The 27,961-nt window shown below is 40.4% G+C and overlaps 1 protein-coding gene across 2 annotated transcripts; it reads left to right on the forward strand.

Annotated features, from left to right (window-relative positions):
• The first annotated feature begins 178 nt into the window (after positions 1-178).
• usp33 (ubiquitin specific peptidase 33) lies at positions 179-27,947 on the forward strand. Of its 2 annotated transcripts, none has more exons than XM_084913652.1 (24): positions 179-368; positions 9,012-9,105; positions 9,247-9,300; positions 9,409-9,471; positions 12,458-12,607; positions 12,784-12,892; positions 16,146-16,215; positions 17,700-17,813; positions 18,843-18,921; positions 20,114-20,558; positions 20,670-20,810; positions 20,997-21,112; positions 21,377-21,549; positions 21,671-21,741; positions 21,840-21,873; positions 21,975-22,020; positions 22,133-22,313; positions 22,474-22,600; positions 22,777-22,946; positions 24,630-24,711; positions 24,827-24,935; positions 25,692-25,794; positions 26,478-26,546; positions 26,736-27,947. In XM_084913652.1, exons 2-24 carry the CDS (start codon positions 9,022-9,024, stop codon positions 26,891-26,893), a joined length of 2,748 nt encoding a protein of 915 aa, XP_084769778.1. In that variant the 5' UTR covers positions 179-368; positions 9,012-9,021; the 3' UTR covers positions 26,894-27,947. The 2 variants fall into 2 exon arrangements, with proteins under 2 accessions (XP_084769778.1, XP_084769779.1); XM_084913653.1 differs by lacking the exon at positions 179-368 and adding an exon at positions 975-1,510.
• Positions 27,948-27,961: the final 14 nt, after the last annotated feature.

Below are 27,961 nucleotides of genomic sequence, written 5' to 3' on the forward strand. Positions count from 1 at the left end.
CCTCAATATTGATAAGAGCGGATCACTAGGCTCAAAAGATAATTAATATTTGCTTTTATGTGACTTACTAATTGAATAATCTACAGTGAGGCTATAATGCTGTTAAAAACACAAAATTATAGACTGTATAGAATTAAAAATCAAACGTGCAGCAGGATGGGGAGGGCTCGTATGTTTTCTTTAAACCGGAAAAGAGGCGGGGACAGCAGTAACGTTAGCAACCACGCTGAGCGACGGGGACGGTTATCGTTAATGTGAAGAAAGGACTGCACTCTAATATGTTTCTCTAAGTACAGACTGAGTTTATGCTGCAGACCGGGAGTACCATCGGATCCACCTGAGAAGCGGCGTCCTTTGGTACCGAGCAGGTAAGGCCGAAGGCTGATGTTGCGGCTGACTGTGCCGTAGTCACTGTGGGATTGTCCCCGATCACAGGAGGCTAACGTTAGCCAGTAAGTTGCGCACGAGACGGCTATCAGTGGCTAACCATTTCACCTAAACACTCTCTCTGGAGGGTAATACGTTCACCTTTTGTTGTTTTTATATGTTCCTTGTGGGTATTACGTCAGATAAAATGCTCTTAGGATGGCCGTTAGCATGCTAAGGTTAACAGCGAAATAGTGCTAGTCAGCCCGTGACGCTGTCAACGCCTCGACTGGTTTTGACAGCTCACTTTGGACAAGGCCGAAGCCACACACATCTGTAGTATTCACTGTTTTTAATCTACGTGAGGCTAAACCACCCGCTGCTTTAAACCAGGGTAGTTAAAACATGGCCCATTTTAACTGAGTTTTTTTTTGTTTTCTTTTTTTAACATTATGGCCAATGCTACCCATTTGTAGACAGTCTGTTGCTAAAGTGAGCTGTTAAGCTTTACATGCGTTGTTGTTGTTGTTTTTCCGCCTTCCGGTGTTTATTGTGTTGCTGCTTATCATTTCATAATTTCCCTAAAGATAACAGCTACAACCACAGCCAGCATCGCTGCTTTCATTAGTGGTGCGAGATTCGGGTTAACGCCCCACCCTGACCGCGCCACCCCTTTGTGCACAGTTTATATCATGTAGTATTGTCACGTTGCTGGCGGAGGCAGTGAAAGGGTGCAAAGAAAGGTTTGTTAGCCGAGATACTCTTCCTATCACCAGCTTTACGTAATCTCACGAGGCTTGACAGTGAAACTAGCTTCTAATCAGATTTTCCTGGTGTGTACTACAGAGTTTAAGGTCACTTCAGCTTTTGCAGGGATGGCCGCAAAGTCCAGGTAATTGCGAGGAGCCTGGTAAGATGAACGAAACCTCGCCCTGTTTCACTTTGCAGGGATTTAGTGTTGGTATGAAATGAAATCAGTTTCAAAGGCGTCATTGATTATTAACTTCGACTTAGAGACGGTTTTGATGAAGGGAGGAAGCAGGCTTATTGACTTGCACGTGACTGAACATGAACTTTTCATATCTCCCAGTCGAGCTGTTGTCTTGACCAGATCATGACGCTACAAACCCAGACACAGATGCAGGTTTGTTTGTTTTTTTTGTTTTTTTGTTTTGTATAAATAAACCTTTGGCTTTCCACCTTTACTGTGATAAACATGATGTTAACAATTTTGCATGCAATTCTGTTAATTCTTTTGCCTAACAATATGCAGAGCAATTGTGCTTATGTGCATTGTCCCTCAAAGGTCCACTCTGAGCAGGAAAAACCCTGAAATATTTGCCATCTTCCCACTGTCAATTATAATATCTGATATCTAATGTCAGATATTAAATGGACTATCATTGTTTTCTCACTGCTAAGATGATGGATGAATCAGCAGTTCTAGTTTTGGGGATCACATTTTGTCAGAAATAAACTGATTGCTTTTAATTACTTAGGTGAGCTCAAAATGTTTACCATCTTCTGCTCAAAGACAGACCTGGAACTAATTGTTTAGTCGCTGAGTATTTTATTATATATTTCTTTGGGTGATTAGAAACGAGAAGACTTAAAATTGAAGAGAAAACATTTATGTGCTACCTGGATAGTAACCCAAGCATCGTCGACCCGTGATTTTGTGCCCAGAATGGCTATTGGATGATCCGGCCTGGCTTGTAATGATGCATCTGCATGTGCATCTTTTTTTCATCTGCATCGAAGAGTAATATTAGTGCAAACAGCACTTGGAACAAAACACAAAATTGGCTTCATGTCATTAACCACAAACACCGACTGATGAGATGGAGCTATGTCCTGTGTGTACTTCTGAGGTTTCTTTCCCCCCCTCATACTGTTGTTGTTGTCTGTGGGCTGTACAATGGAAAAAACAAAAGAAGAAACAATCAAAGAGGGAGGGAATCACAATGATCAGCTTTCTCTCTTAAACCTGGTTTTCTGCTTCAGGCTCTGTGCACGCTCACTTGACTGCGATTGAGTGCCTCCTGCTTCGGTCAGAGGAATTCCTGATAAAAGTCTATAAAGGATATGAAAAAAAGACAACTTTTATGCAAATAAGCTGACAGCATTACTGCAGAAAGTCATTTATTTTGTGTCTCAGTGAATTAATATTTATTTTGTCACTCAGTGCACTTTCAGCGCAACAGTTATTAAAAAACGTGACTGCTACACATTTGAGCTCTGAAATGTTAAACTGGATCTGTAGAAACATTAAAACTAACCCGTTGTGTTTACGCCTGACTCTGTACCACAGCTTAATGATGGAGAGGCAGAAATCCCTTAGACTATGGCCAGATCAAAGTGAAATGGAATATTTTTGGTGACAAAGTGTTTTTGTCTGTGTTAAACAAACTTTGGAGGAGATTGGGAGAAATATGAACTTTACTGCAGGCCTTCATTTGGTAGTGTAAGTAAGCTGTGACTCAATAGGTTACATGTAAATAAAACAAATTCCCCCAGTAAAAGATCAATATCATCCTTGGACAATGTACACCGGAAAAATACTGACTGTAAGAAATAAACAAGTCATTAAAAAGAGTTCATTTTAGCAAGGTTTCTTCAGAGGGAAATTAATCAGTGGAAACTAGGGAAGAAGGTGATATAGGTCAACTTCCAAGAAACAACAATAATATAACAATAATTTTGATGATACAAGGAAAAAATGCTGGGCAACGTTTTATTGATGCTCGCAGGCAGCAGCATTTATAAGTGTAAGTGAATGAAGAGCATTTTCTATCCCTCTTTTCTAATGAGTTACTGTCATTGATGACACAGTTTGTTATTCAAAGTGCAAATCTATTGAAACAAAGTGCCAGCGGCATTATAGTGCAGTAATAGTGACACACCATTATGCAGCATAAATCAAATGTAAGCGCAATACTAGCCTAGGGAGATTTTCCTGTGACAAAGTTAAGTAAAAGTATTAAATAACTTCTTAACACGTACGTTTTAGAATAGCTAAAGTAATCTAACCTTGTAAATTCAAAAATATTTTCCAACTGGAATCTCGTGTCCTGAGTTGAGCTTTCAACCAGCTGCTTAAAGCCCCGCTTTTCCAGCATGTAACTGCATCAGTAATTCCATTTATCATTTGCAATTCCTGTCATGCAGATTCAAACCAGCGAGTGCTCCAGCGGCACTTGGCGGAGACATTTGTGTACATTTGGGTAACACATCTCCAGCTGCTAGCATCTCCTCCTTTGTTGCCTGATTGTACTCAACTGTTTTTGCCTCGAGTGGTGAAACAAATTTGTTGTTTTCACCTGCGGTGGGAACACTTTTCTTGCATATTTTCCAGATTAGTGTGCTTTTTTGGAAGTTGTTGAAGTACCTTTTTACTAAAACACTGGAGGCTGACATGTACCTTGTGCGCTCGTGCGGTATTGTCTTGTTGCATGCACCAGGGAACATAAACACATGGTGTTGCTACAGCAATGATTTATTGCTATGAGGTTTTTATATCTCATAAACATTTTTACTGGTGTTATCATGAACAATAAGATATGGTAGAGCAATCGCTTTATTGGCCCAGAGCCATTGAACTGTTGGTTGTGTTGAAGAGAATCAGTGAAAATGTGGTGCATAATTACACATATTTTAAAGTAAACTCTGAAGCTAACCTGTTCCAGACCAGGTTATTTGAGCAGCAATAGTCACAGTGGTGATCTAGGAAGGTAAAAAGAAGTTGTGACGCTGGAAGTTCGGATTTTAAGCTCAACATACCTCACCTAACCCATTATTCTCACTTTGTAGTACATCCCTCTGTTTTGAGGATGCACATCTTCCTCTTTGCACTAAAATAGATGGAGCTATATCCTGTGTGTATTTCTTTGTTTTTTACTCATACGTTTGCACTTAACAGGTGTCTTCTGTGCTTGTTGGCAAGCCAAAGCGGTATATCATAGGTTTAAAGACATTGTGTATGCTTTGGCACTAGGGCTGCCACAAACGATTATTTTGATAGTCGACTAGTCACCGATTATTTTTGCGATTAGTCGACTAATCAGATCATGCATCCATTGGACGTAATGTACAGCTTATTGCACCAGCAGCATCTGCTCTTATATAACTATCATTAGCTTACAGCTTTAAGTGTTTAAGGTATGTGCTAACTAAAAATAAAGACAAGATGATAGTTTATTAAAGTTTAATGAAATCTGCAGATTGTTTCTGTGAAATTTAATAAACTCCTTGCTATCTAAAATATAACGGGACAACGGAGTATATTCTCCAGCATCTCACACTTCTGATAATCAGCTGTCTGCTTGACGTTTATTCAGCTGTGTAAAAACTATAACTTTAATCTCAGCCAAACCGATTTACTCAGGAACAAATAAAATACTAAAAAAAAGCCAAACGATAACATTTTTAAGTTATCTAAGTGACTTATATATGTTTAACCTGAGTAGCGAAAGACAGCGGTGGGTTTGAAAACGATTTGCCGGGAGTCCGGTGTTCTCACCGGACTCTAGTGAGCCTTGCCCCCGGCTAGCTATCGAGCTAGTGGGTAACAGACGTCTCCGAAAACGTCGGAGCGCTTTTGAAAACATGTGGTGTCTTGATAAACTGAGCAGACATTTGAGGTTTACACAGCTACATTCTCGCCTGAAAATATGTTAAACGTTTATTTTGTGACCCAGAAAGAATAATAAGAGTAATATTAAAACTAACTAGCTGCCGCCGTTGTTGGAAACTGAGCTGGGCTGCGCTATGAATTCTGGGACAGAGCTACTTCTTCTTCGGGGTTTAACGGCAGCTGGCATCCTTGTACATGCAGTGCTGCCATCTTCTGTTTCAGTCCGTTATTACACTCTTAAATCCTACTACTTAGTCCTGCGTCTTTTGTGATCTTACAAAGCTTCAAACGACGCGTCGACTATTAAATCAGTCGTCGACGATTCTGATAGTCGACGTAATCGTGACTAGTCGACTAATCGTGGCAGCCCTATTTGGCACTCTGTATGAGTCATTTCATCATTAATGTGGTTTAAATCTGCTGAGTGAATCTGCTGTCATCAATCAGTAAGTCTTTATTTATATAGCACCTTTTGTGAAGGTTAGTGGAGTTGTAAGTGCATAAGAGATGACTGATAAGACAGAAATCAGTGTGCTAAAGTAGAATAGTAGTAATTAAAAAAAGATAAGCTATGTAGAATATTTTAAAGGAGAAAATATCGTAAAGTAAAGGCAAATAAGATGTGTAGTAGCCTGTAAGCACACCATGAGTATATCAATAAAATGAAGTGAAACTGAAAACAATAATCCAATGCTGGATAAAAAGGAAAAAATTCATATTTTTATAAAGCACTCTCAGTCACCCTGTAAGTACATGTGACTGCTGTAACCTGTGCCAGCGACTGCATTTTGGAGCTTTGTAGTGAATGATGCTATCATTGGTCTGGGACACAAGTTTTAAGACTAAAGAGGTATTTTTAGGTAAAAAAAGAAGCAGTTATTATTTTAAGCCTTTTAGTGGCTGTTGTCGTCCATATCGGACACTACAGATAAAAGTGAAATTACTGGCTTTTGTGCCTCCTGAAATGCAAAGTGTTATCACTTGTGTAATGTGTAATAATGTTTTCTGTTTCTTTAATGCTTCTGTTCCGTCCAGTGACGGTACCCAGAACCTGTTGTGGGGTTTTGTGAGCACAAAACCCCACAACAGTGACTATTTCTATAGCTGCGCACAAATTAAATATAAAAGTGTAAATGTAAAGAAAGTACACATCAATTTTTTTTTTAAATTAATGGAGAGGAGGACAGCGAGAAGGTAAAACTGATCACGTTCTGGTGTGGACAAAACTGTGCAAAACCACTTAAAGATAAGGAGAAAAAACTGTCAGGAGGAGTTAACACATGCTAACAAGATGTCAAATAAGCTAAAGAAGCTACTTTAAAGCAAGACATCTGTTCTGAGAGAAACTTTGTCTCCTGTGAAGAGCTGGATTTGAACCAAAGGCAGCAAGAAGATCACTCCAAAATGTCCCTGAAATTTTGGAGTGATCTTCACCTGTTCATTTGCAGCCTTTTCTATTTTCCCCTTTTATAAAATATGTGTCAATATCTTACAGCTGTTGCCCAGTGTTTGATGGAGTAATATGTGACTTAAGAGAAATATGATTCCGGCAAACACTCACACTCAGCCGTTTGCTTTATGATGAAATGCTTCTTTAAACACAGCACTCTGGATAGGCAGACCCTGAGCCACCAGCGTCCCTTGTCATTTTTACCGGCACGTCCCCTGCTCCCCTAAAGGCCATCTGCGTCAGTGTGTGCGTCCTTGATGAGGAGCCCGATAATGGAAAGTTCCAGCGGTTTCTCAGCATCCCGCTGCACGGGATTCATGTCTTTGTCGAGCTTCCTCTTTTCACACCGAAAAGTGGAAGTACAGAGATTTTGCTCTTCATTTGTACTAAAATGATAATTGCATCATAATTTTTCAGCACGTGCAAGAATGTGTTTGATGAAGTTTGGAAGAGCTTTTGTCATTTATTGGCAGACTTTGGCAGCATGGTGCACTGCTGGATACATCTTATGTATATTATATTACTGAAACTTGAATTGCCTAAGCTGAATAATCAATCATTATAACCTGTTATGGTTGCAGATGGGATCCAGAATTGTCTGTGAATGAGTAAGGGTTTATCCTCTGGTTCAAAATCAGCTATGTAAGCACTATTGATTTGCTTATAGTTAAAGCAAAGAGGCTACGTTACCCCAGATAGCAGAAGTCTATATATTTTCCTGTTGTTTTTGCTGGTGATTTTCCTTTGGTGCTGGGCAAAACCTCTTTGGTGAGTGCCAGCATTTTCATTTGCAGGGAAAACCTTAAATTATCAATAAGCTCTAATGAAAACTGATTTTGAGAAGTCTCAGATGCATGATGTCGTATACATCCATCAGACAGAGCAGGAAATAGGCTTGTAGCCACAGCTAATTAGTACAGCTTGGCGTTTTTTGTTGTTGTTTTCTCTTTAATCTGTCAACGTCTCTGACTCTCAATCAACTGACTGCAGCACAGTCAACTTGTCCATTTGACCATCATCACTAATGGTAATGGAGTGTGATCTAAAGCCTGTGCCTGGGATCATTGGAGTGACTTTCACTTTCATTTTAGTGTGTTTATTGTCAATGCACGATTTTCAGGCATGCAACTAAGTCGGACGTGTGTCATTCATTTCAGTGTTGCTGTCGATGAAAATGTGACCCTTTTTTATTCCCTTCTACAAAGCGTATTTCTCAGTAGACATTTCTTTGCAAGCAAGCTTGATTAGCTTGAGCTGTATGACCAGGTGCATCTGCTAATTGATGCTAAGTGACATCCATACAAAATATGATAATTTCACTTAGCACAGCTGAAGCAAAGGCTTTCTGGACAGTCTGTACCACACAGCAGTGTTTGTTTATTTCTCAGATAATTCCATTAAAAAAGGCACCATCAGCAAACACAGTGAGAGGTTGAGTTCAGTGACTTTAATTAGTGGAGGTGGAGCAGCTACATGTGGGTGTTTAAACCTTTGCCCCTAAATCCAGTATACAGATGGATGAGACACGTTTTTGTACTCTCCATTATGGTGTTTTGAAATCAGATGGGACAAACCAGTGATAGATCCTGCTGTAAAACTGAGGCACAGCAGACACTCAAAGGTTCTTGGCAATAATATACCCTAGATAATTGTTTCTGGCTTTTAGAATAACCGCCTTAAAATAACTACATGTTTTATTCAGTATAACTTGAAACTGGCGACTAAGTCTGTGAAGTCATCAGGAAAGTGTTCACAGAAGTCGTAGAGGAAGGGAGCTTAGGGGTGTTTTCTTTTTTATTTTATTTTCAGAAGTCTTTTGGCAGCTAGGCGAGTCGCCCCCTGCTGGCCACAAAAGACAGCACCGCTACATGGATCCAACTTGTCAGAACAAAACCTCTTAAAGCCATAGAATAAAACCACAATATAAATATGTGTGACTGTGGCTCAGAAAGTAGAATAGCATTAGATGCATACCAGTTTGTTTTACTGTTTACCACTGGCTTCATGTTTCACGCTGGAAGCTGGCTGTCTTTTCATAGCGTCTGCGCTATTCAATAGGAGTGGCATTGTTTTCCACTTCCAGAGTAGATTTATTTTTCAGCCCTGGGTGTTGATGCTTGGTCTTAACTCGTTCATAAATCTCAGCAGTCTGCCTTGTCATTATTAAAATCATTTATGATGCGACTGCTTGTTCGACATGAGCTGGACAACTGTGTCATGATCCACTGCTTGGCATGTCAGTGGCTGATAATAAGGGGATTTGCCAGTCATGCAGCCATGGAAAAAATTTATCTTGTGAGGCGATGAGTCAGGTTACTCGAAGCCTGACTGTCTTGCTTGTCATCAGAGTTGTTCTTTTAAATATATCCTCTGTTACACTGTCAGCTATCAGTTACGCGGCTGAGAAGCGCAGTTTTAAGACAAGAAGCCCTCCATAGTATTATTCTTCTTTTGTTTGTTTTTTTGTTGTCGTTTTAACTCGGAGTCACTCAACTCAAATTGCAAGTCATGGACTAAATGTTGTTGGTTTGTTTTTCTTTCTCTTTCACATCCTCATACCAGTGGGTGAGCAATGCCACCGGTGTCCAGCTGTGACTGCCCCCACCTGGACTGCGTGGGTGAGATCACCAAGGAAGAACTTATTCAAAAATCTCATGTGAGTGACCCTCTCCACCCTCTGTTGTATTAAAAGTGCTATGCAGCATAACAAAGACTGCATGACAAGCCTGGTTTTATTGTTTTGGTACTTTCTCACCTTAAATGAAATAACCCTGACCTGGGTGTCACATTTTTCTAGGGCCAGTGCCAAGACTGTAAAGTTGGTGGACCAAATTTGTGGGCCTGTTTGGAGGTAAGACGATGTTTGCTGCTGGAAAATGCTGCTCTTGCTTAGTGAAAAAGTATCCGCATTAGACTGCATTTTCATTTTTCTGCATCCCCTGTTTAATTTTCTCCGTAGAATGGATGCGCCTACGTGGGTTGTGGAGAATCTCATGCTGACCACAGCACTGTTCACTCACAGGTGAGACATCTCAGACTTTCCAGTGTGTTTCCATTGTATCAGGATTTGAAATTACATGCAACTTAATCGAAATTACATGCAACCAAAGGAGAAGCAGATGAGGAACAGATGGTAGTTCAGGAATACCAGGTCCCAGGAGTCATGACTTGCAATAAAAGCACCTCCAGCACCACTTTTATTTTTTTATTGTTTTTTCTTCGTCAAAGAGCCCGAGTGTGCATCTTTTTAGCTTTTGAAGTGCACGTGCTCTCAAAAACCATCAAGCCAACTCTGTCTGGCCACATCTCCACACATCCAGTTCAGTTTCAGCAGTGGATCATCCATTATTAATCTCCTTTCCTCTGGGAAGTGCAGGAGACTCACTATTACTGTCGGTTCCATGGCTACAGTAACTACCCCTCCTGCAGCTCATCCACCCTCTGGTGCTCTCACTGTTGACTAAGGCTTTTCCTCCAGCACGCTAGGGCCATGTGGGGACAGGAGGACTAAAGGGGCAAACATGTAATTTGCTCTGGCTGTTACTATATCCGTTGTTAAGTCTGTATCTGGAAAAGGCTGTAAGAGGGATATTGGATACAGAGGGTGCTGGTGGAGAAATTTAATATTAGCTGGCCAATTTTTAAATGATATCGCTCATGAATTTAATATGCATCCTCTATCTGGGACATCTGTCTGCGGTGCTCGCCAGCCACCTTTTGTGTGTGTGTGTGTGTTGTTTTTTTCCCTTTCATTTTTCTTTCCAGTTGAAGCCATCTAAATCTTTCAAGAATAGGGACCATGCTTAATTAGTGCTCCAGAAGCCCTGAGGGGACAGAAACATTTTAATCTCCTGACTACGCAGTGATGGAGACTACTGCCAGATTGTATGTGACACAGTAGTAAAGGGGAATATGTTTTTGTTTTTTGGTTTTTGTCAAGCTATAGATCACAGAGCTGACCAAAACTCAATATCTGTACATTTTTATTACCTGAAGTCAAACTACATGGAGGTAAAGACAAGAGAAAGAATTACAAAAAGCAGAGAAGGAAAAAAGAGAAATAAAAAAAAAAAAGATATTGATGATTGTTTATGTCAGAATAATCCTCACAGCTCGCAGCAGATTTTCTCTTTTCATTTTTTAATTTCTTAATGTGTTTCCGATGCATTTTGGCGGCTTCCTCTCACTAATATTATGACTGAATCAATTTGAAGGGTGTTTTTTTTTTTTTTTTTAATTATTTGACACACAAAACTAGATCCAACCACCTCCTTATGACGATCACAGGGTAAAGCAGATGTTTTATTGCGGCCAACGCTGCCACAACACCACGAATGTGTTTTTAGTTTTAGTTTGAAAATAGCTTGAGAACGAGGCACGAGTTGTTGTGATGGGACAGGTTTTACTGCATTATTCCCTTTTCTCACGCAATCTTATGATTAACAAGGAGCTGAATTTGTTTGAATACAGTTTTAAAACAGTTAAATATTATATATGCTGGTAAAACATGCTGTAAAGCTCTGTGAATTCAGTTTGTTATGAATGCCCCACCTGCCATGCTTCCCTTTTATAAATGTTTTAAATTGTGGTGTTTCGAGGCTGTGCTCAGTCTAGTGTGTCACCTCTGTCAGCTCTGCTCTGCACCGCTGTGGGAAGGCTAATGTAGGCCCGATGAATAATACAGTGTGTGCTGCTACTCGTATTCGGTCTCGTGTCAACCCGCCCAACAGCAGTGGGTCAGCAGAACTCGGCCACGTTTCCCCTTTAGCCTTCGCTCTGCCTTGATCTCCACCTTTGACTTGAGACATCCAGTTTAGTCTGACTGTGGTTAAAATACTCTGAAGTCTATCCTTTTTTTTTTGTTGTTTCTACTTCAAATTTGGGTGGTGTATTACTGTGGACCAGTGTAAGTGCCGCGCCCAGTTGAGATGGTTTGTTTCCCTGTTACCATCTCTGTGTAGATGGAGGGGTACATTCATTGATATTAATTTATTAAGTGTCTTGCCCTGAAATCTAACCATCACAACTAATTGCCAGACTCTTACCCTAGCCTAAAATCCAGGTTTAACTTGAAACAGGTCTTTGAAGGGATGTGAAAAAATAAGAAAAAATATTATTGTATTGCCTTTTGTTTCCTGTGACAAATTACTTCTGTCACCTGCTCATGTTGTTTTGATGGTTCAATAAAGCTACAATCTATAATCTGCCTGTTCTGCAAGCCACATGTTGAACAGAAACACAGACATTCAGTGATTGTATCCTATCCTTATTTTCAGAGCAGTAAATGTATGATTGGTAGATGAGTGGGTCATCTACCAAAAGAAAAGGTTTAGTAGACGACCTCGATTGATCCCCGGCTCCTCCATTCCATGTGTTAACGTATGCTTTGACATACTGAATCCCGGTGCATCCACTGGAGTGTGAATGTTTAATTAAAAAGCACTTAGACATAGATAAAAGTGATGTATCATTGTTTGTTGTGATTGGTTGAATGAAACTTGTAGTACGGAAATGCTTTGAGTGCTTGAATTGAGTAGAAAGGTGCTATGAAAGTATCAGTTTATTAGCGTGCTTAGGGAGAATCTACAAATTATACCTGGAACAAAATAATTTGGATAATATACTCAAACTAGTTCTGCACTAATGTTCTATGAAGTTAGGTGGATTTGAAATTGCATAAAGGTAGTGTGTGTTATTTTAAATTACTTTAAATAAGCAAACTCTCTTTCAAATTAATTTAATTTGAGAAGAAAAGTCATGAGTTTATTCACCCCATGATTTAGTTGGACTGTTCCCAGAATAACTTTAGTCCAGCTGCCAGGAGAGACGTTTAGTTTTTATATATAAAATCAGCACCACCCATTTTACAAGATGCTGGTTGTTAGATTGCGCTGAAGATTATGAAGCAGGGGCATGTGTGTCAGCTGCTCCTGTTAACACAGTGTTCTTGTTAAACTTTGTTTTTGAGCTCTGACACGTGTCTTAATAGAATTTATTTCTTTGGATAGGACACGAGACACAACCTCACGGTGAACCTGACCACGCTTCGTGTGTGGTGCTACGCCTGTGGCAAGGAAGTTTTCCTGGAGCGTAAACTAGGTCCTCACTCACCTCACAGCAACAGCAAACCCCTCCCCTTGCCGCAGAACGTGGGTCAGGTATGAGCCAGGCTTCCTTTCTATTGTTATTTCACAACTTGAAAATACGGTTTACTTGTAGAACAGGCTGGTTTACATATTCACGAATGAGGAATTCCACCAGTAACAATTAAACTGTAGTTATTTATTTCCTAGACCAGATCTTTTATTATAAGGTTTATGTGTGTCTGTTACAGGATGGCAACAAGGCCCCTGGGAGTCCTACCTCCCTGAGAGTGCCCTCTAATGGTGGCTGTGAAGACATAGACATGGAGATGGAAGAGGAAGACGACATACGTGCCAGAGGTGAGCTGTGTTTAACTGATTACCACATCAGTGTCACAAAGAGTTAGCTGATAGATCTTATTAATGAATACTATCATTTTCAGATTAAAGTATTCAAATCAACACAGCTAGTTTAGATTTTATATTAAACACATCCATTTATTGTGGCAGACGGCCAAAAAACATAACATCTGCCACGAGAGGTGGTGTTTACTGCAGCAATGCAGTTTAAGCAGATTTTGTTTTAACACAGTCATACAGCAGTTCATGAAATATTCATGTGCTGTAATCTATTGATTTGTGTTTGTTGACCCTGGTTTTCGCGTCGATGAAGACCATTTTTAAATTTGCTTCAGCTGACATGTCCTGATTTCTGACTGTGTACACAAAATGGACATTTTTCCTCTTTTGAAAGCCCAAAGAAAAGTCCACATTTGATGGCTGGACTTTTATGGTAGTTAGGATTATCTGGTCCAGAGATCCATGTTCAAGTCATCCACATAACAGATTGTTATTATTTTGGATATGGTACTAATTTAAAATATGTTATTAATTACCATTATCAAGTTTAGCCATTAAAATTACTAGTCTGGATATAAAAGCGTTGTGTTTAGATTTCCACACTAAAAAAAGGCAGAAAAAGGTTTGAGGTAAATTACAGAGGCTGACACTTGTTTCAAAGCTCTGTTTTCTTGGTTGCCTTAGTGATACATCCTTGCAGAAGCCTGAACAAAAGCATGGGCATACTGTACCTGCTGTTGACACAAAATATTCTTCCTATTGAAAAACGTTAGTTTAAAAAACCAAGCAAACAAAAAAACGGCACAACTCGTGTCCACTGAAACAAACAACTATACTGTTTTGTTTTTTGTTTTTTTTCTTGTGGCATACTTTGCCAAGAGATCAGACTTGTTTATTTGATTTACTCCTGGCTAATTTATTAATGATAGCTTTGGCGTTAACCACATGGCATGGCTAGGGGCTTGATTTTTATTCATCTGTGACAATCAGACCAAAAACACCTGAATGCAAAGACTAGCAAGTGTGGTTCAATACTTTTGTCCATATAGCGTCTATTTAGGGTACATAACATGAACTACCCATTGTCCTTGTTGCACCAATGGGCCAAGTCCTTTAAAAACTATTAAGAGGTTATTAGAGATGACAAATTAATGGTAACAAATATATTTCAAATCAAAAAAATGAATACACTCTGCTAGGTAAAGGTTAAAGATGTCCAGTAGCCTGTTTGAGCTGACATTGTTGCTTTTATGTGTGGCAACATTGTTGCTTTTATGTGTGGCACAATAATCAGATAAAATCAGTCAAGACCTTTGCAAAAATGTGAAGTATAAGTTCAACAAACTGGCAAACTTGCAATCAGTTTCTCACAATATTAACCAACAAAGGTAGATATGAGAGGTACATGTCCTGCACGCTCAGATCAAACACTGAACATGCTTCAACGTGCCAGCTCCCCAGCATGAAGTCTGTGCAATGTTCAGTTGAAGGAAGCAGGCAACTGCACAGTGAGCGAGCAGAAGTCATTTGTGCCGTTTGACTGTTTTCATGTGTCTGAAAACAGTCAGACGGCATCTCTGCCTGTTTTCTGCAGAGAGAGTTCAGCTGCGGACAGTGTCCTGTGTTCATTAGTGAAAACGGCTTAAAGGTCGTAAGTGAAGCAGTTTTATATTCAAATCTTCTAATTAAAAGCCGAAGCTCTGCTGCCTTAGACACCTTTTTAATTATTAAAATCAAATACTTTTGAAGTCAGTGGGGTGACAAAAATTTAATTGTGTTTTATCGCCTCTTTAATCCAAGTTTGACGAAATTAAAGATGAACACCTCAAATGCAAGAGCTCGGTAATCAGCAGGTGGTTTAGTTCAAAGCGAATGTTATGAATGTAATTAAACAGAGAAGTAAATTTCTGCAATAAGATGAGTGTTTTTAACGGCTCTGATGCACCAAATAGTCTTCAAATAACTAGAGCTGAGAAAAGCCAGCTAATGTGTTGCCTAGCCATCCCCCCCCCCCGTTAGTCATCTGAAACATATATTAAAACACAAACAAAATCAACTAACAATGATTTACTTGCAGCTGTGAATCTGCAGATGAGGGTAAATTAGGATGACGTGCGGTGCCAAAAACTGTGGTAAACTGCACAATGCCGCTAAGCAGGACTATGAGCGGCAGTGCAGCTCAGTGGGTTCCTGTCAGCTCTGTCCCACCAAAGTCACTGTGGAAGTAATGTTTGCACACAGGCTCCACCAAATGACATATGTTATGTTGCGCCTCATGTGGTGCAGCTCGGGCACTGGCACTGCTTCACAGATATTTTTGTCACACATGCAGATCATATGATTAGGAAGCATGGTGAATACGCTTTGAAAACTAATGTGCTCTGCAGAACAGGCTGGTCGTATATGTGGGCGACATATTTATAAAAGGAAAACACACCTCTGGACCGCTACAGCAGGAATGGACACAATTCAGCACCGCATGTTCCCTCATTTGGTGTTTTGATGAAGGCACTGGACCCACATATTCCTGAGGTGTTTAATTAGGTCAACTTCTGGTGACTGTCCATCAGACATAATTTTCATACTGATTAAACCACTCACTGGCTGCCTCGTGCCCTGTGGATGGGAGGGATTGTCATCCTAGAAGCTTCCATGTTGAATGTTGGTGTGTAACAGTGGAAATTTGTTCTTTTGGTGGGTTTGTCAAAAGTGTTGTTGTTGTGTATATACTCAAGAAATCAGCTGTTATAGGTGCAACATTTGAGTAATGAATCACAGCTCTGTTCTACATTTTATCACCTGTGGCCATGGTTTCACAAGGTGAAAGAGACAAGTGCATGCTGGGACCTTGTTTATTGTGGTTTGTGCAGTGGCTGTGCAACAAAACTGAAGGCTGGACTCAGAATAAATAGAAACATAGGTTCTCGCTTGCATCCAAAACATTATGGCAAATGAAGTTCTAGAACTTAGACCATTGTTATTATACCCCAAACAGAAATAAGACTTTGAATTGTAGTAGGAGCGATAAAATCCATTAATATGAGCTGTGTAATGGGGTGGAGACCACAGGCCACAGCAGCTGTGTCTAAAATACACTAGGCAGGCACTTTTTCCTGCCCCTGCTGTAAAATATTAATCTCAGAAATGAAACGGGTCTTGTGAAAATGTAGACACTTTCTGTCTGCCATTAAAATTTACGAGGAGTTGATGAAAGGCTTGCTTTAATTTCCCCGGTGTGCTCTGTCTCCGTCAGGCCTGACAGGACTGAAGAATATAGGCAACACCTGCTACATGAACGCTGCCCTCCAGGCCCTGTCCAACTGGTGAGACTGCTGTTTATCCACCTTCTGTCCCTGCGTCTACCTGTCTATCCCACTGTTCCTGCGCAGACAGCTTTTTCTTCGTCTGACTTTCCTCTCATTTCTCACACTGTTAACGCGCCTATTCAATAGCCATTTGCTGTTTTATACACCGTCTAACTGCCTCTTATTGACTGTTAGAAACAACCGCGGCTGTGCTCATTTGAGAGAGTGACGGCTGAGTGAAAATTGCTGCAGTGCACCATTTGAGATGACAGAAATGGCCTTTTGGAGTTCCCTGTAGGGTCTTCTCTTACAGATGAACACCAACTCTTCTACCCCCCCCCACAAGTCTTCTGTTGCTTCTCCTCATGTGTTTCTTGCTCCTTTCCCACCATTTCTTTCTTTTTTTTTTTTCTTTTTTTTTTTTTTTTTACATCTTTCTTTTACTGTTTTTCTTCCACTCTGCCTCATCTTTTATTGTTTATTGAAGTGCCAATCTGTGTGATTCACTGCTCATGTTTGGCTTATTTGCGGTGGTCACTTAAATTAGAGCTCTGCAACAAACCTCGAGGCTGTCTTATTGCTTTTATTTTTCATGGAACAACAAAGCAAAGCAAAGCCCTTCTTTCTTTCTAATACCATCTACCCGCGGGCCAGTAAATGTTTAAATTAAATGGATGATGCTGTGTCTGGATATAAGTAAAAATGGGAAAAGATGTGGGTCAAAATTTGCAATCTAAATCACATTCCAAAAATAGGAAGAACTGACTCACGCAGCTGCAGAAGGAGGGACCTTTTCCTGAAACTTCGCTTTGATGTCTGTTTGTGTGAGTGTAGCGTTCCTCAGTTACTTTCGGGTCATTATGCAAGTCTAAGGACTTTTCTCTTGCCAAGGGAAGGGAACACTCCATGCCTTATTCATCCTGTAGTTTGTCTCTTTCGTGCAAATTCCCATCCATTCTGTATTCGTCAAGTAAAATCCCCTCAGCTGTTTCTCTTTTCAGCCAGTCTGTCCTTCAACTCTCAGCTGTGTGAGGTGGTTTCTCGCATGAGACAAAACCTCTAGGAATTTGTGATATCACTCAATGACTGAAGTATGAATTTAAATGAAATGAATAAAAATAAAGTGAAAGCAACATTATGTAGATGTGCCAGAATGAAACCTCTCTGGATCTCTGTTCTTTATAATATTTTTTTAATCTTAGAGTCTAATGGAAAACACACATTTAACCTTGAGTAGTATGATAATACTAAGGTATCAAAAAAGCTTTTTTTACAAATGCTACATATTATAATAATGCAGTATTGTTCTTTGCTCTGTTTTTCTGCCTGTGTCAAAGTTGATTGTTACATTCTGTTTTTTCAAATTACACACTTCACTCCACTCTTCAGTAATGACAACCAATGACAAACTGTTTTGCTGAAGGACAGTATTTGGTAAAGGCTCGTTTATTCCTGCATGTGATATATTCATCCTTTTTTTTTTTGTCCCCCTCCTTCTGCAGCCCACCCCTGACACAGTTTTTTCTAGAATGTGGTGGCCTGGTGAGGACGGACAAGAAGCCCGCTCTCTGCAAAAGCTACCAGAAGCTGGTGTCAGATCTGTGGCACAAGAACAGGTATTTGGTTATTTACATGACTGAAGAATGAATATTAACATGCCTCCATGCCACAGTTGGAATTCAGGGTCGCTTTCATTACCACCCCAGTCGAATAGTAAGATGTTTAGAAAATGACGCATAGAATGTATATAAAAGATGGATGCAGGTCACTTTTCAGACCTGGAAGTCCTGCATTATTTCCAGTGGCCAGCAGGGGCAACTTCTGTGTTTAATTATAAAAGAATTTGTGCTGTCAGCGTTAATCTCGTTACAGCACTAAAAAAAATGTGTGGAAAAATGACCTTCCCAATTGATCCATTAATTCATGGTCTCTTACAAATTTTGAGTTTTAATGAATACAAAATGATATGTGTATTGTCAATTATTCTCCTCATTTAAGTCAAAATGGACAAAAAGGCTTGGAGCACTTTTAGACAGACCTAGCTTGTGATTGACAAGTCACTGTCATATCAGCACGCAGTGTCTCTCAACTTTAGGCTCAGTTCTTTCTGGATTTTGGTATGACGGCATGCAGCCTGATGTTGATGATGATTGCTGACTGGTTGAAAAATTCACTTAAACAGGAAACGCAGTAAAATAATGGAACAAAATTAGTGTGTTGGCTGTGATAGACAGTTTGTTGTTTTTACACTCAGTTTCACTTCACTACAAAGAAGTTCTTTGCTTAATATGACTTTGAGCAACAACGTTTCTTTTATCTATTTTTACACTGCCACCAGGGGGCAGTACACTGCTACAACACACAGTCATATTCTGCAAAATTACTCACAGGCCCAACACGAAGCCATTCAGTTGGATCCAGCCCTCTGTTGTTGTCAAAGCTGAGATGGCGACAGCAAAAAAAATTTCAAACTTTAAATACTTTGCAAAACAATGGATAAAATCACACTGATTGCGTCCATCTTTAATATACAGTCTATCGCATGAGAGCAGTTTTGCTGTTTCTAATTTCACACTCAACATTACATGTGACCCGTGCAAAAAAAAGTACTTCTTTAAATCAGGCTGTGTTTTCTCACATTGCAGACCTTCCTATGTGGTCCCAACCAACTTGTTCCAGGGAATCAAAGCCATAAACCCCATGTTTAGAGGATACGCTCAGCAGGTGGGTCATCCCAGATGATGAAATGAATGTGCAATGTTTTCATTACTACAAAAAACATGGGGAAACTTGTCACACTTTGAGCCTTTTTCTAGAGCCAAACAGCATATTTGAGTCTTTCATTTGTTATAAAGTCGGCAGGTGATATGATGCAAACCTTTGACGACTGTGTTGTACGAAATAATAATATCTGTCTGAAATATGATGAAAGATCATTTGCTTTTATAATAATGTGATAGGCCTATTATTAATCTCTTTTTCTTTTTGATAATTTTGTTTTTTTTTTGTGCTGAGCTGGGGTTATTATCAGTCTGACCCCAGATTATTAAGATGCCCCAGATCTTATAGTCTCTCTTATTTCCCTTTCCCTCCGTATCACTCTATTCTTATTCCTTTACAGAAATTACTTTTTTTTCCGCTAAACCGAATCCTCTGCTTTTCAGTCACTAACATGCACTTTCTCTCTCTCTCTCACACACTCTCACACACTCTCACACACACACACACACACACACACACACACACACACACACACACACACACACACACACACACACACACACACACACACACAGCCACACATCTGGTCTAAAGGTAAATTGCTTGATTTGATTCCATTTGGCACTTGAAAGCAAAGTTTTGTGCATTATAGACATAAAGGTTTTTTCAGAGAAGTTAAATTGAAGTACTTTGTGTCTTTGGCTGGTGTCTGTAAATAAGGGATTTATAAGCCTGAATGGTGAATTGATAAAAGAGGCCTGTTTCCTCTTGGCTGGCCACTGTTTGTTCAGAGGTTTTAGCTGAAGAGTATTCATTTGTCACGCCACGCTAGGCTGCACAGACTTGGATTAAACATCGCTCTGAATGAAGTTAACATTCCCCAGCTCCTGTGAGAGGAGAGTTCATTTGGCTTGAAGAGGGAGATTGGATGTCTGAGGTTCATTAACTTTGATTACACATTCATGAGCATTTGGTTTCAGATGTTGTGATCAGAATTGGGATAAACACGGAGGTGAAGTGGTTGTTTTATGTAATTTGGAAGAAGATGTGCTTCACTTTGCCTGTCAAACTCAGTAATATATTGGAGGAATAAATGGCGAGTTATAAGGAGATCTGTTTTCCACATACTATGGTGACCAAGATAGTAGAATAAATATCTTGCCCTGCTAATATTTTGTGTTTAACTGCACTGTAGGATTCCCAGGAGTTTCTGCGCTGCTTAATGGATCAGCTTCATGAAGAGCTGAAGGAGCAGCTACCTGAGCCCTGCGACCAGTCCCACAGCATCGCAATGGACGACAGTCCCGAGGAGGACAACCATAGCCAGTCAGACAATGACTTCCAGTCATGTGAGTCCTGCGGTAGCAGCGAGAGGGCCGAAAATGAAGTGCAGGGTGGGAATGCGTTGATAGATGACACCAACGAAGCAGAGATGCTGATTCCCGAGCAAGATGAGATTCAGGCCAATAGGGAGTGGCAGAAGGAGAAGAACATGATTAATGACCTGTATCGCTCCGGGACTAATGGCATTACGGGTGGAAGCACTGGAGTGGACATCGACAAAGATGTTGATACCACTACAGAGACCACGCCTATTATCAGCAGCCAGGGAGCCATCAAGGTTCAAGGCAGAGCGTCAGGTAAACACATGAGAAATAGTGGCTCATATTTCACGGGATGACTTTTTGATATTCACGGCTAAATTTATGACCTTAAGAGTCTCTAAACCTTGGTCTTTTTTTTTCTTGCAGATTGCTTTCCAGATATCCAAATGCCAAACACTACAAGACCACAAAGTCCAGTCCCCATGGAGGGGCACATTCCCAAAATGTCCAGCAGTCCACCCAAAGCAGCCTCTGGCTGGCCCAGTCTGAACCCGGCACACAAGAAAGGTATTAAACTTTGTTTAGTGCCAGCGAGTTCATCTCCATTATGAGAGGGAGTCGTACCCAGAATAAGAACTGTAAATATAAAGAGGTTAGCAAGGTAACAGTATCCCAAAACTATCCTTGCTGACTCTTGTGTGAGACATGCTGTACTGTATTCTCAAATTTCTGTCTCTGTCTGCTTTCCCACAGCAGTGACCACATTCTCCCCGCCAAAGAACAAGCGCCAGAAGAAATATCGCAGCATCATCTCAGACGTGTTCGACGGGACCATTGTCAGCTCAGTACAGTGCCTCACCTGTGATCGGGTTAGTGCTTTTGGTTGTCTTTTTGTTGTTAGATCCGATTGAAATGGTAATGAAAATGCTGAGATGTTGAGCCGCAACAGAGGAGTAGGTAGAAAAAATGCCATTCTGATGATGGGAGGAAAGATGATCTGTGATCACAGTGACATTTTCGCCTTAAGGATAATTCTGCAAAGTGACAGCTCCTGACAAATCCTTATAAAAAAAACACAAACAAATGAAAAAGCAAAAAAAACCCATTACACTTCTACCTTCTGTGGCCGTCAGGTGTCTGTGACCCTGGAGAACTTCCAGGATATCTCGTTGCCCATTCCAGGGAAGGAAGACCTGGCCAAGCTCCACTCATCCACCCACCAAACCTCCCTGGTAAAAGCTGGCTCCTGTGGGGAAGCTTATGCACCACAGGGGTGGATAGCATTTGTCATGGAGTACATCAAGAGGTGTGTCTATAACCCATATGCTGTATTTTTATTTATTTATTTTTACATCAGGCACCACTCAGTAGCTGCTTTCTGTTTTTGTCTAAAATTCACCTCCTTCTGTGTTTGTTTCTCCTGTTAGTTGGTTCTGGGGTCCAGTGGTTACACTACAAGACTGCCTTGCAGCTTTCTTTGCCAGAGATGAGCTAAAGGGTAAGCGGGTGGGTGGAAAAATATGTTGTGCCAGTACCAAACATCAAGAATGATGTCTCAATAATTGTTTGTTTTGTGTTTTTAATTTTTTCCCTTAGGAGATAACATGTACAGTTGTGAAAAATGCAAGAAGTGAGTAATTTATTGCACATTAACTAAAATGAGATCTAAATGGACTGCACCTGCAATGACTGCTCCTCTCATTGATCTTTTTTTCCCCTCCCCCCTCATAGATTACGAAATGGAGTCAAATTTTGTAAAATGCAAAGTCTGCCAGAGGTAAACTGACATTTCTAGATATTTATATGATGAAGAAATCCAAATATTTATCCAATATGTCTTCAAGTGCCAAGCTTCTGAAATGAGAAATGTTTTCATTCTCCTGCTTCAGATCCTGTGTATTCACTTGAAGCGCTTCAGACACGAACTGATGTTCTCCACCAAGATAAGCACCCATGTGTCATTCCCCCTCGAGGGCCTGGACTTGCAGCCTTTCTTGGCCAAAGACAGCTCCGCCCAGACCACCAGCTACGACCTGCTGTCAGTCATCTGTCATCATGGCACTGCCAGCAGTGAGTGGGCGCAGTCACTCCCTTTTCTGCATGAGACCAGGGCAGCTGCCACCATTTGGCACATACGAGTGTCCTGCATTCATTCCCCTGGAAATAAAATTCACACTTACTTGATAGATTTGTGAATGCTGCTCTAACACATCCCCCTGTCTTCTCCCAGATGGCCACTACATAGCCTATTGCAGGAATGATGTGAACAATCTGTGGTATGAATTTGACGACCAAAGTGTGACTGAGGTGTCTGAAGCCTGTGTCCAGAATGCTGAAGCTTATGTGCTCTTTTATAAGTAAGCCTAGCACACTGTACTTCTATAACTCCTACCTGAACAAATGTAAAAACAAGATCTCATTTATCTCTGTAGCATTTTAAAATTCACTATGCTGCTCAGCTATTAAAAATTGGATCGTACTTTTGCTTATTCATCTAAATTACTGATTAATATTTGATCTGTTTCTGTCCCAGAAAGAGCAATGAGGATGCAGTGAAAGAACGTAGGAGGGTGTCGGGCTTATTCAACATGATGGAGCCCAGCCTTCTGCAGTTCTACGTCTCCCGCCAGTGGCTTAACAAGTTCAAGACATTTGCCGAGCCAGGGCCCATTTCCAATGATGACTTCCTGTGTTTGCATGGAGGTGCGTATGAAAATGTCAGTTTTCCTGCTGAAGCCACTCGGAGGTCAGATTGTCCTTTTCCTCGCCCTGTGTCTAAATGCTTTGTGCAAAACGTTTTTCTTTGACTTTGACACAGCTTTGGCTTTTGTTCTCGCTCTGGATTTCTGATTCTGACAAAGGCATTTCCAACTTCAGAAGAGGGGGAGGGGTTTCTTCTCTCTGTGAAGATGATCCTTCATTCTGTTTTTAGCAGAGAAAGGGGAAAAAAGTCCTAAAAGGGTTCATGCGAATGGAAGTGACGTAACTGAAAAATAATTTGTGCAGAACAGAGAATGTGTTTACACACTGTAAATAAGCACTTACAGCTTTCTCCCTCCTGCTTGGTAGTCACCAGCACCTAAGCACATAATAACTGGCTAGTCAGGTACATAAGCAGAGATAATATCAGTGCAGTGAAACCATGATTGCTTTGTGGCAGTGCAGCCAGTTGTTTTATTTTGTGTGCAAAGCCAAAAACATCACAGCTTATTTTCACTTTCCTGTTCAAGTGTGCCATGAAAAACACACTAAGACTCCATCAAGAAGCTCTGGCTGCATGTTTTCCCAGGAGGACTTTTTGAAATAAACAGCTGTAAAATGGTGCTGGTGCAGACATAAAAAACCACAAATTTTTCTTTGAATTGTTCATTTTAGTCAAAGTATCTTAGATTAAAGAAGCGAATTTAAAGACTTTAATTACCTGGTAAACTGAGTAATTAAGATCATTTTAGATTTATTTAGGGTTCACACATAAGACAAGGCCCAATGAAATATTCAAGAGGGTTGGGGGAGCAGCAGTGTAGATTTTCAGTCTAGGGGAAACTGCTGCTCATATCTTTCTCACATGTCAAGATGAACTTAAGCTGACAAATGAATTCAAAGAGCTTTATTGCAGCAACATGGAAGGGTTGTTATTTCTTCCAACTCCCACTTCCTTCTTGATCTTGCTGTTTTTAAAAAGACTTGCTAAAAGTCAACAAACATTTAATTAACCCAGGTCAGCTTTGCTGTATAAATTATTTGTGTAACCTAGCTTAAAGGAGAAGGAAATGAGACTCTATAACCTGTAAGTGTAATAAATAATAAAGCTTACAGGCTCATTCAACCTATTTGGTGTTTAATAGTTGGCTCAAAAGAGAGAGGTGATTTAAAAATCTGGAAATTTAGGAATGAGTTGCCACCATATCCTGACTTTTAGACTCTTAAGCTCAAAAACTCTTTTAGTCCCTAATTAATACAATAAATCAAAGTTCCATCTGGAGCTATAATTGACATTAAACAGTGGGTTTTCACAGGCTGTAATAAATACATCTGAAGTGTTTTTCAAGAAAAAGCCAAAAATTGGAGCAAAATAAACAACTTTCTGTGGAGATCTAACAAATAATCTTTTTCATAGTCTCGCACCCTGCGGGGAGTTTAGACATGCAGTTTGGGAAGGAGTTTTAATAACAGGCTCTGGGGGTTTGAAAAAAGGAGAAACTGAAGAATATTTAATGATATTGGTAGCACAGTTTGAGCAGTGAATTTGACAGAATTGTGCATAGTTGAGCTTCTTGCCCTGTTTAAGCTCACCACTGATCTGTAACCATGCGAGCTGTTGCATTTCATGTAAAATAAAATGTTACACTGCAAGCGTCTGACTGCTGTTTCACTGCGTTTCATCAGGTGTGCCGCCCAACAAAGCGACATTCATCGATGACCTGGTAGTGATGCTGCCACAGAACGTGTGGGATCACCTTTACAGCAGGTACACGAAGTCGACACGGCCGCTTTCAGACTGGCTGGAGGCTTTAAGCGTCTTCAGATCCAGCGATTTCTTTGGCTGAAGTAACGTGTGAGCTTGTATGTACTGTTTCCCGCAGGTACGGAGGGGGACCGGCTGTCAACCACCTGTATGTCTGCCACACGTGCCAGACTGAGATAGAAAAGCTGGAGAAAAGGCGTAAGCAAGAACTGGACATGTTTGTCAGGGTAAGCACCCACTCACTCCTCACCTCACCTGAAAAGCCGTCCAAGCAGCGGCTTTATTTAGATAGTTTCAAAACTGGTTTGTGTGTGTGTGTGTTTTAATGCACGGTGTGTCAGTGCAGCCAGGACTCATAGGTGTGTATAGGCCCCTTTTCTTCAGTCTATTTAACCAGTTGATAGGCTGCATGTGTTGATGCTGTTCACCCCAGCAGGAGATGAGAGGTGCAAGCCAGATGAAAGCCTTATCATTAATGCATTGGGACAGATGCAGCTGTTATTGCCTGCTCGGTGTGCCCACTCACACAATAGCTGCTCAGAATAGAGGTGTGTGTGTGTGTGTGTGTGTGTGTGTGTGTGTGTGTGTGTGTGTGTGTGTGTGTGTGTGTGTGTGTGTGTGTGTGTGTGTGTGTGTGTGTGTGTGTGTGTGTGTGTGTGTGTGTGTTTATAAGACAGAGCTAAAAAGGAAGAACAAGGAATGTGTCATTTTTTTTTCTTTTTCCAAGAGAGATGAAACTGGTGCAGTGTGGTTTTAAAACTGTCTTCTAATTGGAGTAACTAGCAGAGAGAATTGATTTGGTTTTCCATTTCCTCTCAATCCTTTCATCCTTACTTTTTTCCTTTTTTTGTCCCCTATCCCATCCCACTTACCCCTCCTCTTTCCCCTCCCCACCCCTTTCGCGTCCTCCCTCTTGTCTCTACCTCTCACTCCACCCCCACTTCCTCTCTCCCTCTCTCTGGCTCCTTCTGCTCCCTCTGTAGCTGAACAAGGCGTTCCAGGAGGAGGAGTCTCCAGTGGTCATATACTGCATCAGCATGCAGTGGTTTCGTGAGTGGGAGGGCTTTGTCAAAGGAAAAGACAATGGTAATTGGACAGAGGTCTTGCCTTTCCATTCCCCCACCCCACTCCACCCCCTAGTCCTGTTTAAATGTCTGATTAAAAAGGTTAAATGTTTTCCATGCGATTTTATTATGGAGAGACAGAGTTTCTGGGACAAACTGCCCGTCTATACGTTTTCATCGACATATGGGGGGAAAAAAGGCAAATAGATTATTTTCTTTTTTTCCCTATAGAAAATCCAAATTCTCAGGTTTTTACAAACAGCTCATTTTCAAAAGAAACTGTGGAGTCCCCGTTCCTTCTTTTGATTTTTTCTTCAAAGAATTCGCTTTAGTCCCCCGAGTCGGGTTTCTATCCTGCTCCAGCAAAATGAAGCATCAAAATGCATTTCATTGGTGTTCCACTTGTCCTCATATTTTTTTTCTTTTTGCTTCCCCTACTTTGTATTGTCACATCTATTTATAACAGCTTGCATCTGGCACGCCTGCAAATGTCTTTTTTTTTCCCTTTCTCTTGACTTCTGCTCCTCTAATATTTGTCTTCTCTCTGTAGCAAATGGGGAGCAGATATTGCTTTTTTGTAGTGTGACAAAAGCATTTGACATTTTAACATCATTGCTCTTTGATACAGTTGGGATATGAGAATATAACTCAGTTAGTGATGTATGTAATTTCACAACTAATTTTCTTTTCTTCGTCTTTTTAAAGACCCACCGGGACCTATCGACAATTCAAAGATAACAGTAAACAAGAACGGCCATTTAACACTCAAACAAGGTACAAGCAACGTTTTTAAGTTGTAATTCTGTCTCTTCTGCTTTAGTAGGAAATGTATGTCTGAATATTTTATTATGGGTTTTTAAAAAGCATCAAACAAGTCTTGCAGAGATGCTGTGGACTGTAGAGCTGTTTTTCCTGTTGCTGACGTTTACGATGTATACGTTTGTGATTGCACCGACCCTACAGGAGCAGATTCAGGACAGATCTCTGAGGAAACGTGGAACTTCCTCCACTCCATCTACGGCGGTGGTCCGCTGCTGACGGTTCGACCGAACATCAGCCACCAGGAAGTAGAGTCGTCGCAATCAGAGGAGAAGATCGAGGTGGAGACTCGCTCCGTTTAATCGAGCACTTGACAATACACCACAACAACATCGAAAACGTTTAAGAAACGGAAAGCCTTTTATTTTGCACTTGACTTTTTTGTTTCAAAAGCATCCAAGCAAAGGACCTCATCTTTACTCCTGCGTGACAGCCTTTGACAGAGGGAATTAACTGAAAAGGGTCGTCATGTTGTACAAATCTGTATAAAAAGCTCTTAAATTTCTATTAGCACTGTAGTACTCATGTTTCAGGTTTTCAGAACCAAGCATTTAAAATATGTGCAGCTAAAAGAAATTCCACTGAATGCCATATTGTTTTGTTTTTTTTTCTTCTTTGACCAAATGAGCACATGTTCTATGTCCATGTGTCTTGTGTTGCCGATACTGATGAATCACAATACATCTTGCTGTAGATATACCACATATTTTTTATTTCCTGTTGTATTATTCACTAAATGACAAGGAAAGCAAAATGTGACACTTGGGCTATGAAGGGACTAATTGCTGACTAGTCTCAGGAATGAATTTTGTGTTTTGCACTGTTCTGTAGAAGTACAAATTGGCATGCTCACACAGATGTCTGGTTTGTATTTGAATGTACCAGTACTAATAGTATGTTGGTCAAGACTCAGCACTTGGTTATTTATAACAGAAGGGAGTGATTTAACATGATGTCAATAGATTATTATTATCTTTTTTTTTTCTTTTTTTTTGTGGAAACGTGGCAGGCAGACTTTTTAAGAATGCATGCTCCGAACATTAAAATCCTAGTGGAACATCACATGTAAGTGCATGTAAATGCAAAGCTGCTCATGCTATGTGCACGCAAATCCAGATCTGTCTTCACTAAAACTGTACAGCTGCAGAAAGCACATTGTAGTAATGTAATCAGCAACATAATGAGCAATCTGATTAATTAAAGGCATTATTTTTGTGTATGGGCATAGTGTTGCTTAAATGTGTTGGCTGATTAGGGAGTCAACAAAATGCTGTACTCTAAGTTTTTGCATATGAGTAAGATCTATTCTGATTTTTGCTGGCTGACACTATTAAAACTTGATGAAAACATGTTGAATGCTGTGCCCACTC

This window comes from Perissodus microlepis, chromosome 18 (genome assembly GCF_051167445.1).
Source record: "Perissodus microlepis isolate ML-2025 ecotype Zambia chromosome 18, ASM5116744v1, whole genome shotgun sequence".
NCBI classification, from domain to species: Eukaryota; Metazoa; Chordata; class Actinopteri; order Cichliformes; family Cichlidae; genus Perissodus; species Perissodus microlepis.